General features: G+C 39.1%; 1 protein-coding gene across 1 annotated transcript in view; it reads left to right on the forward strand.

Annotated features, from left to right (window-relative positions):
• LOC107595151 (phosphatidylinositol 3,4,5-trisphosphate-dependent Rac exchanger 2 protein-like) overlaps nt 1–13,955 on the forward strand; it is a gene marked incomplete at its 3' end in the record, with an annotated part of 43,960 nt that overhangs the window by 28,868 nt on the left and 1,137 nt on the right. Inside the window, exons 2-4 of the mRNA XM_016285489.1 lie at nt 4,288–4,359; nt 12,469–12,591; nt 13,132–13,236. Of these exons, the coding sequence (XP_016140975.1) occupies nt 4,288–4,359; nt 12,469–12,591; nt 13,132–13,236 (300 nt within the window). The remainder of the gene's footprint in view (nt 1–4,287; nt 4,360–12,468; nt 12,592–13,131; nt 13,237–13,955) is intronic.

Raw genomic sequence — 13,955 nt, forward strand, 5'->3', positions numbered from 1 at the left:
TATATATATATAATGTTTATTGGTTATTGGCAATAACATGAAAGTAATTATCAGATTATATTTATTGTCCATAATTGTAATATTAGTGCATCGCTAGTCTTGTATTATTCAGTGTAGTTTCAGTTTCACTTTAGATGGGCTTGGGTTTGATTTCTCTACTTGTTTTGTATTGTTGCAGAAGAGGATAACACTTATTCTTCATGACTATATTCTACAGCTGTCAGTCGGCTGTCATACATAAGTTGTGGTAGGAGGGAAAATTATTTGTGTCAGAAATCTTGTGTGCAAAGCTGTCATTGATTTTTGACAGCTATTCATTGATAGCTATTCCTCCCGTACTCATACCATTCAAGGTTTGGAAGAGACGCTGCAATTTAGTATTACATAATAACTATAAGTGGTGTTACAGAGCCATGGCCTGTCATGAGGAAATAGGCCACTGAATGGAGTCGAACTGTGACTGGAAAGTTATACAATGAAGACTGGCATTGTGTAATTTTCAACACACTCGTGTATACACACCAGACGTAAACAGAGCATGAGCCCAAGCCACTGTGTAGGAGTTTGGCAGCCAGCATGTCTGCTCAGCCGGACAAATGCGAAAACATATTCAAACACATACAAACACACACATGTCACTATACATTTATTGCTTCCTGAAGGCAGTAAATAGAGGGAATGACAAGAATTGCACATATAGTACATACGTATATACATGTACGCTATAACATTCAAAAGATTGGAGTCAGTATGATTTTTTGGAAAGAAGTTAATACGTTTTTTAATGTGACAGTAAATACATTTATAATGTTGCTAAAGATTTCTATTTTAGATTAGGGTGGTCAGAGCCCCTCAAATCCCCCTATAATTTGCATTCAGTCTGAATATTTTTCTATAAGAGGTTAACTGAAACCCTGCTGGCTTTTTCTGCTCCTGGTGAATATATTAGTATGAATATGACCTCATGGCTCAGTGCAGGTTCAGAGCGCTCTCATATTCGGTCATCTGGCTGTCTAATAAAGGTTGGATTTACTGCAGCAAGCATCCGTCTGAAGCTGAAGAAGACGAGACGGTGGCCAGCAGGTGTATGTGAGTTTGTCTGCATGTGGTTCACATCCACGAGTTTGTGAGTAAGTGTTTTGGACTGAATTCTTGTGAGGTGTTCTTTGAAAGGGACAAGCTGTTTTTTCTTGCAGTCTCCTTGGATCACATCCATCTTTCCACCCTGAAGTTCCTTAGTGACCCAAGTCTCATGCTCAATGGGTACTGGAATCAGTTTTTTTTCAGTGACTGTAGACAAAACAGGAAACTTTAAAGGAATAGTTGGCCCAAAAATGAAAATTCGGTCTTCGTTTACTTACCCTCATGTTGGTTCAAACTTGTATGACAGTATGGCTTTCTTTTTTCTGTGGAACACAGAAGGATGTTGGTCTCCAAACAGTTTTGAGTCCCATTGACTTCCATAGTATGGACAAAAAAGACTATAGAAGTCAATGGGACCTGAAACAATTTGGTCACCAACATTCTCCAAAATATATATTTTTGTCTTCCAGAGAGTTTTGGCTCAACTATCTCTTAAATCTCTATTGCAAGCAGTCATTTTTTGGATCTAATGAGACTAGCATTTGCTGTGGAAGGTTAAAAGCTGCAGAACCTCATCGCAGTGGGACCTGTTATAAAGCTCAGATGACATGAAACTGTATGCAAATGTAAACTGAAGTTACACGTTGTTAGCGCAAACCAGCAGCCCTGTCAAGCCAATGCAAGGTGCCGTTCGCAGACACTCCACATGCATGTTCATTAGACTTGCTAATCAGCCGGTGTAGCCGTGGAGCACAGCTACAGAAACATAATCAGCACCGAGGCTTTAGCTGCACAGCCGAGCTGCAATCAAGAGCCGGGTTTCATTGCCTCCTTCCTTATTCGCCCTTTCATTTGGATTTTCGTTTGGAGAGTGTTCTGGAACTGTTCAATTTTAGTTGATGAAATATATAAGTGGTTAGTTCTCAGCCTTGTAATCAGCACATTCAGTTTGCATGTGATTATTTTGCCGGTTGAGGGCTTCTCTTTGGTTATTTGGCCTAGTGTTATAGACCCACTCACTTAGAAGTGAGGACGAGCTGTTTACAGCACAGCCAAGACTGATATGCTAACAGGAAATGCCTCGTTTTCTGTACTGTCATTAAACTGTAGTTTTGCAGGTATCATTTTCAGTGAAATCGCACTTTTTGAATCTCTTCATCTATATGAAGAGTCATACAAATCAAGAAAAAAGACTGTAGATTGTACTTTGTTTGACTTATTAGTACCAGCTAGATGCTTCAGTCACTGTCTGCCAAAAAAAATAAAAATTCACAGGAAAGGGTTTTCTTGCTCTTTAGCATTGTGGCCGTGAAGGTCCAGAGAGTAAAATCATGGTACTTTTATATTATGCCATGGCAAAACAATACTACAGTGATACCATGGTGTATGTCCAAAATAACATGGTGGAACTGGATCATGTAGTGCTAGGTGATTAAATCTCAATAGTTTTAACAATATATATTTTGATAATTATGTATTTAAAGTCTTTGGTTTGAAATTAATTAAAAAGGATATATATATATATATATATATATATATATATATATATTTATTTTTATTTATTTTATTTTTTATTGCCAATCAGAGTAAACATAAGCTGAAAAGATAGCGCAAAGTTTTTTTCCCCCATTAAATGAAGTGTAATTAATTTATACTACAATTTAAATGTTTGGGGTCAGAATGATGGTTTTTATTTATTTATATTTATTATGTTTTAAAACCTCTAGCACAGTTTTCTTAAAGCTCTTGTGAGTACGTTTACATGGACAACAATATTCAGATTTTAACACGATTAAGACAATACTCTGATTAATAATCTACTATGTAAACAGAGATTTTTGATTATCTTAATCCGGCTAAAGTCATACTCCAAGTAAACACAAATCGAATTAAGACATGTGGAGTATTCCTATTTTAGTCACATTATTGAAGTGCAGTATAGACATGGACACACCTTAATCACATTAATACCGTCTTGTAGGACTAAAATGAAAAATTAAACACCCAAATATGGCATAATAACGAAGACGAACTATATGTTTATACATGAAATTCTGTAGGAGACGTCGGATGGTGTCACGTGGGGACGTAATTACGTGTGCCATTAATCAATCTATGTACTATAACATGTAAAACAGGAACATGAAAGGAATATTCTAAAAGCAACTCATGTAAACACCTTAATCGTAATATTGTCTTATTTAGAATAAAGGTAAATAATTAGATTACTGATGTCCATATCAACGTATGTTGCGAAAATAGTCTAGTCACATTCTTTAGAAAAATCATTGTAATCTTGGCAGTATTATAATCTGAACTGTGCTTAAAAACATGGAGAACTGAATTGGCATGTGAACTGTATTATCATGAACCTCTAAGCAGTTCAACAGCGCTGGGTCCGTGATGCAGGATGTTCTTTCAGCCTTTGTTTGAACATGTACCATGTATTTAGCATGCATATTTCACAAACCAAACATTTCTGAATGAGCTTCTAACCACCTTCGCCTCGCTCATATTAACAAATCAACAAGATGTACAACCACAACTAAGATACCACGCTTTTATTTATGGAGCTTTGAGATGTTTATAATCCAGACATGACAGCCCAATTATCTCAGGCTGTTTTATAATAGAAAAAGCAAGTGTGACACAGTGATACACTGATACAAGATGTGAATAGTTTAGCTTATATTGAAATGATTCTCCCCATCAGCATTCTCTGCTCCAAATAGAGATCTTACTATATGATAGGATTTATTTGTTTACTCAAATTTCCTTCATGCAAAGTGACTTGTGGACACAGCTATTCATCAACCTCAGTGCTTGAGATTTACTGTATTCATTATTTCTGGTCTCTTGGCAAATGCAGTCACTCTTCCTTCCTGTTGTTTTTATCTCAAGTCCTGTTTTGTCAGATCCCCAGTATTGTGGCATCTTTCTCCTTCTCCTTGGGAAGGTTGTAAATTGCATTTGTTATGTATTTCCTGCTGTCTGTGATCCGGAGGTGAAATTGGATTTAATGTTGGATCGTTAGTGTTGGCTGCAGTTTGCTGTAGTTTCTGTCGGTCAGGGCCTCTTCATCCAACTTGGTGCAATTGGATATTCAACTCAGTCTTTCTCAGACAGATGACCGTGTGCAGGAGGAAGACAGTTCGGTCTGTTTGCTGACTATTTAAATTCTCCTCTTTCCTGTGTCCCCAACAGGTACTTCTTCATCGCCTCAATCAGTATGCTGTGTCTAAAATTGATAAGAATATCACAGAGGAAACTGTCAAGGTGAGTTTTGGACACACTATTGGTTTTAGGGGTGCATTCAAGCTTTAAAAAATGTATATTTGTTAAGGAATAGTTCATTATATATTTATTTAAACACCCTAATGTTGTTCTAAACCGGTATGACTTTTTTCTTCCATGAAACTCAAAAGATGTATTTTCCATACAATGAAAGCAAATGAGCTTCAAAAAATGACAAAAAACACCATAAAGTATCACAAATATGGTCCATAAGACCAGTATTGTTGTTATAATTAAAAATAGTTTTCAGTAATTGAAATAAAGCTAAAATAAAATAAACATTAGATTAGAACTTAAACTTGAAACTTAGAAATGTTGCCATGGTAACTTTTTTTAAAGTTAAACAAAATATAAGATTATTTATATATACAGTATATAAAGTATACAGTAAAATTTTCTAAATAAATACTATTTCAGTCTCTATTTGAAAATTTTGTTAAATTTAGTATGTTGCTTACGGATAACAAAGGAACCAAAAGGACATTTTCTTCCTTTATTTATTTATTGGACTCAATATTGAATAACCTGGACTCAACACTAAATTTTCCTTACCTCATTGACATTGTTATGTTGAGACATCTATACATTAATTTCCTTCTTTAATATTTGTTCATTTAATTTCTGTGTGTAATAAATGTGCCGACTGTTTGCTGATTTCATACCAATTGGCCCAAAATTCTTTTCTATCCTCCTAAGAGTCAAACCTAGCCCCATATAGACATCTGGTTGGTGTAATATAGTATTGTGTTATATAGTGATAACCAGTGTTACATACCTTTTTGTGGCGAGCCAGCCAGGAGGCTAATTACAGCCTGAGCACAAGTTATCTGTTTGAACTGAGTTACATTTTCTATTATTTTCTGTAAAGTTTTTAAAAGTGATTAGGCGAAATTAGTATTTCAGATTTTGAGAGACATTACATTGTTAAAGCAAAATGTGCTGAAACCCTTGGAAAGTATAGCGCTGTGGTGAAAATAGTGAGAACATTTTGTTAAATTCAGTATGTTGCTTGCTGTTTATTGCAATTATTTGTGAAATGTTCTAGCGACTCCTGAGTGCAAATGGTTTAGAAGTAAATACTTAACCATTGTTCCTCTTCAGGAACTCGAGCTGCGTCGAAAACGCTAGGGGAACGCCTTCTGCGACCCACGCTCTGAATCACATGTGAAATCAGTCCAATAGCTGAACGGGACGTCACGGCGGATGACGTCATGACCAGGAAGCTATAAAAGCACGTGCGGCGGAGCCAGCGTCAGCTTTCTGTCATTCAGCGAAGCGCTCTGTGTGTGTCAGTCATATTTATTGTTGTCTGTCTATTGTGAGAAAAAGTCTAATAAGCAGCTATGTCTAAGGCTCACGCTAAGACAAAGCATGCAAAGGGCGAGTGCAAGCCACGTTATAGGTTGTGCCTTCCTCCCTGCCCACGTTATATCACGAGTGGGGATACACACAGTTGGATCTGGCGGAGGGAATGGAGACGGGCGAGTCCCTATCTCCTTCCTCACCCACCAGATCCAGTGCCCGATCTCTGGGTTCGGAAGCCCGTTCTGCGGCTACTTCCTCCCGGGGTGACGGCTCGATGCTTCTCCTGTCTTCCTCCGAGGAGGTTGACGTGGAGGACGTCAAAGAGGTTTCGCCCCCTCAATCGCCCCAATATGAGGAGCTAGTGAAGGTGCTTACTCGTGCCTTGGCCAAGCTAAAAAACGTTTGGCCCACCGAGCCGCGGCGAAGCAAGCTTGATGAACGCTTCCTGCGTGCGAGGCCGCCACCTCCATGCCGGAGCCTGCCGTTTTTCCCCGACCTCCACACCGAGGTGTCGAGGTCGTGGGCCAAGCCGAGCGCGGCTATAAGGCGATGCCCCGGGTTGAACAGACGCTAGCTAGCTATCTGTCCCCGGGCATGGCAGCGTCATTAAAGGCTCCGGCACTGCCCTCCAAGTTACCGCCCGGCAATGTAGCGGCACTGAGAGGCTTGCGGCCTCTGCGGAGGTCCCCAGTGCAGCTAGTTCGGTCGTCCCTTGTCGGCGTGCAGACGCTTCAAGACACCGAACTAGCCGTTCTGGGCACACCAGAAATCAGTCTCGAGAGACTGATTCCCTTAGTAGATTATTTAGCAGCATGAAAGCTACTGCCAAATGTATCTCAATGGGTCCTGCGTACTGTAGAAAGAGGCTACGGAATCCAGTTCGGTTCCGGGTTGAACAGACGCTAGCTAGCTATCTGTCCCCGGGCATCGTTCTGCCAACCCTGCCGGTGTTCCAGGGCACAGCGGGCTCCAGCGAGCATATCTGTCAGTTACCGCCCGGCAATGTAGCGGCACTGAGAGGCTTGTGGCCTCTGCGGAGGTCCCCAGTGCAGCTAGTTCGGTCGTCCCTTGTCGGCGTGCAGACGCTTCAAGACACCGAACTAGCCATTCTGGGCAAACCAGAAATCAGTCTCGAGAGACTGATTCCCTTAGTAGATTATTTAGCAGCATGAAAGCTACTGCCAAATGTATCTCAATGGGTCCTGCGTACTGTAGGAAGAGGTTACGGAATCCAGTTCGGTTCTCGTCCGCCTCGATTCAGCGGGGTCACCCCCACACTAATGGGTCCCGAGCAGGCTCTGGTATTAGAACAAGAAGTAGTTACTCTCTTAAGGAAGGAGGCCATCGAGGTGGTCCCTCCACACGAGATAGACTCCGGGTTCTACAGCTGTTACTTCATTGTTCCGAAGAAGGATGGGGGGTTGCGTCCCATTTTAGATCTGCGCCTATTGAACCACTCAGTCATGCGACTGAAGTTCAGAATGCTCACACACAAACAAGTCGTGTCTCAGATCAGGTCCGAGGACTGGTTTGTCACGATCGATCTGAAAGACGCGTATTTCCATATCTCCATCCTTCCTCGTCACAGGAAGTTCCTGAGGTTCGTTTTTGGGGGCAAAGCGTACCAATATCGTGTTCTTCCTTTCGGCCTTGCACTCTCACCCCGTACTTTCACGAAGTGTGTGGATGCTGCTCTGGCTCCGTTGCGACTCCAGGGCATCCGCATACTCAACTACATCGACGATTGGTTGATTTTAGCTCCTTCAGAGCAGATAGCGGTTCAACATCGAGATGTTGTTCTCGCTCACATGAGAGAGTTGGGGTTAAGACTAAACGCCAAGAAGAGTGTGCTTTCTCCATTACAGAGAACCACCTATCTGGGCGTGGTGTGGGATTCAACCACGATGCAGGCACGGTTGTCTCCTGCTCGGATCGATTCGATCCTCACTACAGTCAAGAGAGTGAAAGAAGGCCAGTCACTCACTGTCAAGCAGTTTCAAAGACTGCTGGGTCTGATGGCAGCTGCGTCCAACGTGATTACTCTTGGCCTGCTGTACATGAGACCCCTGCAGTGGTGGCTCAAGACCAGGGGGTTCTCCTCGAGGGGAAACCGGCTTCGCATGTTCAAGGTCACGCGGAGATGCCTACGTGCCTTAGACATGTGGAGGAAGCCTTGGTTCTTGTCTCAGGGCCCGGTGCTGGGAGCTCTTTGTCGCCGCGTGACGCTAGCGACAGATGCATCCCTCACCGGTTGAGTGGCCACCCTGCCCGCGGTCTGTGGAGTGGTCGCCATCTGACTTGGCATATCAATTGTCTGGAGATGCTGGCCGTATTTCAGGCATTGAAACATTTTCTCCCAGGCCTGAGAGGTCACCATGTGTTGGTGCACACCAACAACACAGCGGTGGACTCATACATAAACCACCAGGGAGGTCTGCGCTCGTGCCATTTATACAAATTGGCACACCAGATCCTCGTGTGGTCCCAGGAGAGGCTCCTCTCGCTGAGAACGATGCACATTCCTGGGCAGGTCAATGTGGTAGCAGACATCCTGTCGAGGCAGGGGCCGAGGCCCGGGGAATGGATGCTTCACCCCGAGGTAGTGAGGCAGATATGGAGTATTTTTGGCCAGGCTCAGGTGGACTTGTTTGCGACTCAGAAGACATCGCAATGTCCCCTCTGGTGCTCTCTGACTCATCCTGCTCCGCTGGGGCTGGATGCCATGGTACAGGCGTGGCCGAGGCTTCGCCTGTACGCCTTTCCCCTGATCGCTTTGCTCCCAGGAGTTCTGGAGAGAGTGTGCCAGGACAGAGTCCGCTTACTGTTAGTAGCCCCATTCTGGCCAAGCCGAGTATGGTTCTCGGACCTGATTTCCCGTCTCGACGGCTCTCCATGGGAGATTCCCGTCAGGAGGGACCTCCTCTCGCAGGCGGAGGGCACGATATTTCACCCCCGCCCGGAGCTGTGGAAGTTATGGCTTAAAGCAAAACACAAAAACATGCAAATTAAAAAACACATGTACAAAAATCAATGGCATTCTTTATACTTATTTAAAATTGTGTTTCAAGTTTTTCTGCAAGTAATAAAAGTAAACTGTAAACTGTGGTGACAGTCTGATAAACACTGCTTTATCAGACATTACATGCAAGATGAAATTACCGTATTGGCCCGAATATAAGATGACCCTGATTATAAGATGACCCCCCTTTTTCCAGATGTACCTTTTGGAAAAAGGCTTTTTAAAAATCAAATCTTGTTTTTTCTCAGTAAAACACATTTTGTCTTCAATTATTTTCGTATTGCATATTTTCTTAAGTAAAGCAATGGACTGAGTCTGACCAAATGCAACATTAGATCATTGACAACAGCTACAATATAATTTTCAGTAAATAACAAACCTCAGCTTTTATAATAAATTTATATAAGATTACATATATATTAAGTCAAGTGTATATCAAATAGATGGAAACTGTAATATTAAAATCACTTTACAATACAATTCCATGTGTTAGATAACATGACCTATGAATAAACAATAGTTATAGCAAATATTCTTCTTAGGGTTAATTTCAAAATTTACTAATACATAAAATCAAAAGTTCAATCTGTTAAAATTACTTAATGCACAATGAACAAACATGAATGATCAAGTGTTTGTATTAAATAACATTCAAAAACATTAATTAATGTTGTAAAAATATATTGTTCACTTACTGTAAGATGATGTTCGATAATAACATGAAGTCATATTAATGAATGGTATCTTATTGTATAGTCTATACAGAAGATACAATTTGACTATACTTTCATTTAATCCAAACTGTGCACATATTTAACTTTAAAGGGCTTTTAAAACCTGCTAGACTTATCCAGCCAAGATTAACAACTAAGTAAAAAAAAAAAAAAGCCCAGACCTGCTTTTCTGACAGACTGATATGACGTAAACAATGTTAACCATTTGTACATTCTCTAACACACATATTTTAGATTCACAATTCATTTAAAAGCCTCTAGTGTTTAAAAAATAGTAAATACCATCATGTCCTCCTGTTTTTTTACCCTAATAAAAGTTATAGGAGCATTAAATAGTTAATAAAGAGCAGTGTTTCCCACAGACTTGCACTCTATTTGTGGCGGCATATATATGCAAATTCATTCTCTGCCAGCAGGAGGCGCTTGTAGAGCGGGAGAGGTCGAGGTTTCCCCGGTAACTGCTGTACACAAAGCAGCGCTCCGCTCACAAACACTGCTTTATCAGACATTACATGCAAGATGAAATTACCGTATTGGCCCGAATATAAGATGACCCTGATTATAAGATGTACCTTTTGGAAAAAGGCTTTTTAAAAATCAAATCTTGTTTTTTCTCAGTAAAACACATTTTGTCTTCAATTATTTTCGTATTGCATATTTTTCCTATTTTAATTTGTGTTTTGAAAGTATGGTAAAAACTGGTCAAATGTACCAACAATCACATTAAAAAAATATACACTTTTTGATATACCATTAAAAAAAATAAAACAGGTAGCCCATCTGAATTAGGACATTTAGGCTATCCATCTAATAGTAGCCTACCAAAATCTTATTAACAGTAGAAGTTCAATCTTACTGTAGTCTTCAAATCTGGGTACTGTCTTACGTTTTAAAATCACAAAGGAAGTTTGGTCCCATCAGGCTAACGTGACAGTCACGATTCATGCAGCTGTAAGGTTTTCTGCTTCTTTTGTTTTTATTCGCGATCTTTACAACACGCATTACATTACGTTTTCACGTTTTATGCGTATTTGGCGCCACCTATTGTTGTGGGTGTATTATTGACATGTCAAAGTCTAGACCCTGAATATAAGACGACCGCATTTTTTCAGATGTATTTCCAAGAAAAAACATTGTCTTATATTCGCGTCAATACGGTAAAATGACATCCACAATTTTCTGAAGACAGTCGGATTCCTTCAGAAATACAGTGATATAAAAACACGCACACCAGGTTTCGATTTTGAAATGTGCAGTGCTCATGTTTATTTAAGAAGTCAAAGCCTTTTGGAAAATATATGTGGCGGTCAGTTTTAATATTGTGCCACAAATAAATCAATGTATGGGAAACAGCCGCACGTATGCTAACGATTAACTACGCTAACTGCGATGTTTATTTAAATCCGACATTCAAATTAAAATATGGAATAATATTCATAACAGAAGATCTAAATATTAAAAATTAAAATGATACTCACCTGCTTGAACTCTTTCATTTGATCCAGGTGTCGGTCTTTAAAGTATTTTGTTAGTTAGTTTGATGCTTCCTCCTTTTGAGGTCACCATGTCTCAGTGCTTTTATGAAGAGGATAGCTTTCGGATAGCGCATCAAGAACCGGGTTGCCCGGGTACTCTGTACCACAGGTACTTAAAAAAACCTGGTACCGTAACGTTTTCATTTTTTTTAGTACCGACTTGGTACCGAAGTACCGGGTCTTTTGACAACACTACTTCCAACTATTTTTAGCTGTACAAAAACAATCTTTTGCTGCTTGATACTACAGATTGGTGTGTCTTACCTTATTATTTTAATGTATTATCTTAATTATGAACAAACTGGTTTGTAATGCAAACAGTTTTACTGTTTACTGCACGTTGTTATTCTTCTCGTTATTTCCCTATAACGGCTAATGAACCGGAAGTCTCGCCCATAGAATTACTTCCGCGTTTAGGAATAAGGTGGATATAGAATTTTCTTTTTTAAACAGCAAAAACTAATAAAAATGAGAAACACGCATGACATAATTAAAATATGAAATAATATAAAATTATAAAAATAAAAAAGCTAATTTAACATATTAAAAATTATAATAATACATAAATAATACTAAAATAACACTGCATACGACTTGTGCACTATATTGTAAGCCTTTTACTGTCATAAATATATTTGTGTGAGGAACAGACCATAATTTAGGTTGTTATATGTTTCCGTAGTTCTCACTTAGCAACGTTGCACCAGGTTTGACATCAGTGACATCAAGAATCAAGTTCCTTTATGTCTTGTGATGAATTATGATATGTCAGACATGAGAGTGAGCAAATTTACAAAATTTGCATATTTATGATTTGCAAAATGGGAACTATTTCTTTAAGGGTAGGTGCTTGGCTGAACCAAACGGTTGTAAACAATAAATATTCAGCATGGTTAGTGGTGCGTGACAGTAAACTCAATGCATACTCAGTGGGACAGAACGGTGAGTGCTTGAACACTCAGTCATGTAAACAAGCTCAGACTGCTGTTTGCATGTTTTAGAGCATGTCTGAACATTAGTGTTTGAGGACATTTGTGTGGGATTCTCGCTCTGCAAAGGTCATTCAGAGTTCAGAGTTATTGAATATCTGGATTATATAGCACACAGCTGGCTTATCTTAATATAGAGTGGTCGCAAAAGGTTTTGGGACACTTAAGAGACATTTAAAATGTCTGACTGTGATTGTATTAGGTATGAAATATCACACTAAATGTCTTAATAATTGTCTTAAGTTTTAACTATATTTCTATTGTTTAATACATTGACACCTACCAGTTTTTTATGCTATATTTATTTAAAGTTAGATATTAGTTTGATATTTTTCTGTCCAATCTAAAAATATTCATATATTTTAAGGAGAGTTGCATGGACTGTTACAGTCACTTCCAGACATTTTTAGTCATTTTCCTCCTCAGTTTTTGCAGCACATTGTTGGTTTTCCAGATCCAGACAATGTTTCTCAGTCAATAAGTCAGTCTTTCCATGCATTCGCCCACAGGTGCTGTTTTCTAACCTGGAAGAGATCCTGTCTGTGCACAAGGACTTCCTGTCCATGGTTGAAGAGCTTCTGCAGCCCGACCCCAACCCGTATCATGAAGTGGGACGCTGCTTCCTGCACTTTGTAAGTCTCTGTCTGCCACTCTCTCTTATTCTCACTGTATTACACACATCCCACATCCCTGCTGAAAAAAAACCCTTCTCGGTTTAAGCTGGTCTTAGCTGGTTTAAGCCGGACTCTCAGCCTGACAGGCTGAAAAGTGACCAAAACCCCTCCAAAATCTGCCAACAGTTGAGGCTGGTAAAGTAACAAGCTTAGACTGGTTTGAGGCGTTTTTTTAGATGGATACAATACACACAGTATAAAAAATTAAACATTTTAATTAAATATAAATTTCAGTTTTATATTTGTGAGGGTAGAACACTGCAAGGGTGCTTTGAATGACAATGCTGTGTTGTGGTTTTGGGATGAAGGCACTACTTTGTTGTGCTAGCATTCAATCTGGCAGTCTTCCTTCTGCCTCTGGGTAAAACCTCAGAGACGCTGAAGGGCATGAGGAGTGAAATCTCAGAAATAGTTAGTCATATGCAGCTTTAAAAGAGCTTACCAGAGCTGACCACCTGTATGTGACTGGCTGTGTCTTTGTGTGTTTTTGTGGCTCAGAGAGGAAGGTTTCAGATTTACGACGAGTACTGTGGGAATCATGAGAAAGCCCAGAGGCTTCTGCTGGAGCTCAATAAGATCAGGACAGTACGCACGCTTATGCTGGTAAGACACTTGTTGCTGGACTGTATGTCATTTTTTGTGAATTTGCAATATTCATGTGTAATATGTACCACAGTAATTTTTACAGGGCTGCACGAGTAATAAATAAAAATAAAAACAAAATTGCGACATGGCTTAGTGTTATTATTAAATCGCAAAGGCTGCGATTTTTAAATAAATATGCCCTGCATGTTTTAGAGTGAGGCTTGTTACTGTATTCTTACACATGAGCAGCTCATTATCTGCCAGTGACATTTTTTGTTGCTTTTTTCATTAAAATTTTTTAAAATAATTTTTATAATTTTTTATTTAATTTGATTTGATTTTATTAAACAAAAATAAATATTTATAAATTTAAGTTGTTATACATGGCTGCTGTAATTACTCTAAATGTTGCACCAGGTTTTTCAGTACTTGATTATATTTTTAAGTAAATTATTATTGTAATAATTTTTTTAAAATATTGGTATTATAAAAAGACACATTTTTTCCCCAAATTATTTTGTAAATGTTTAAACACTTGAAATAAAATATTTTATTATTAAACATATTACATATAAACCTCTTAATTAATAAAACAAGAGATAAGAGTAAAATTTCACATGTGATATTCTGATTAGTTTGTCACACTGGAAATGAGACGTCAGCTCGAGCTCACAATAATTTATGAACACTTTATTTTTTTTTTATAAATAATGTAATCTTCATCGTTATTTTGTGGA

The sequence above is a fragment of the Sinocyclocheilus grahami genome, unplaced genomic scaffold (genome assembly GCF_001515645.1).
Source record: "Sinocyclocheilus grahami isolate Dianchi unplaced genomic scaffold, SAMN03320097.WGS_v1.1 scaffold197.1, whole genome shotgun sequence".
Lineage (NCBI taxonomy): Eukaryota > Metazoa > Chordata > Actinopteri > Cypriniformes > Cyprinidae > Sinocyclocheilus > Sinocyclocheilus grahami.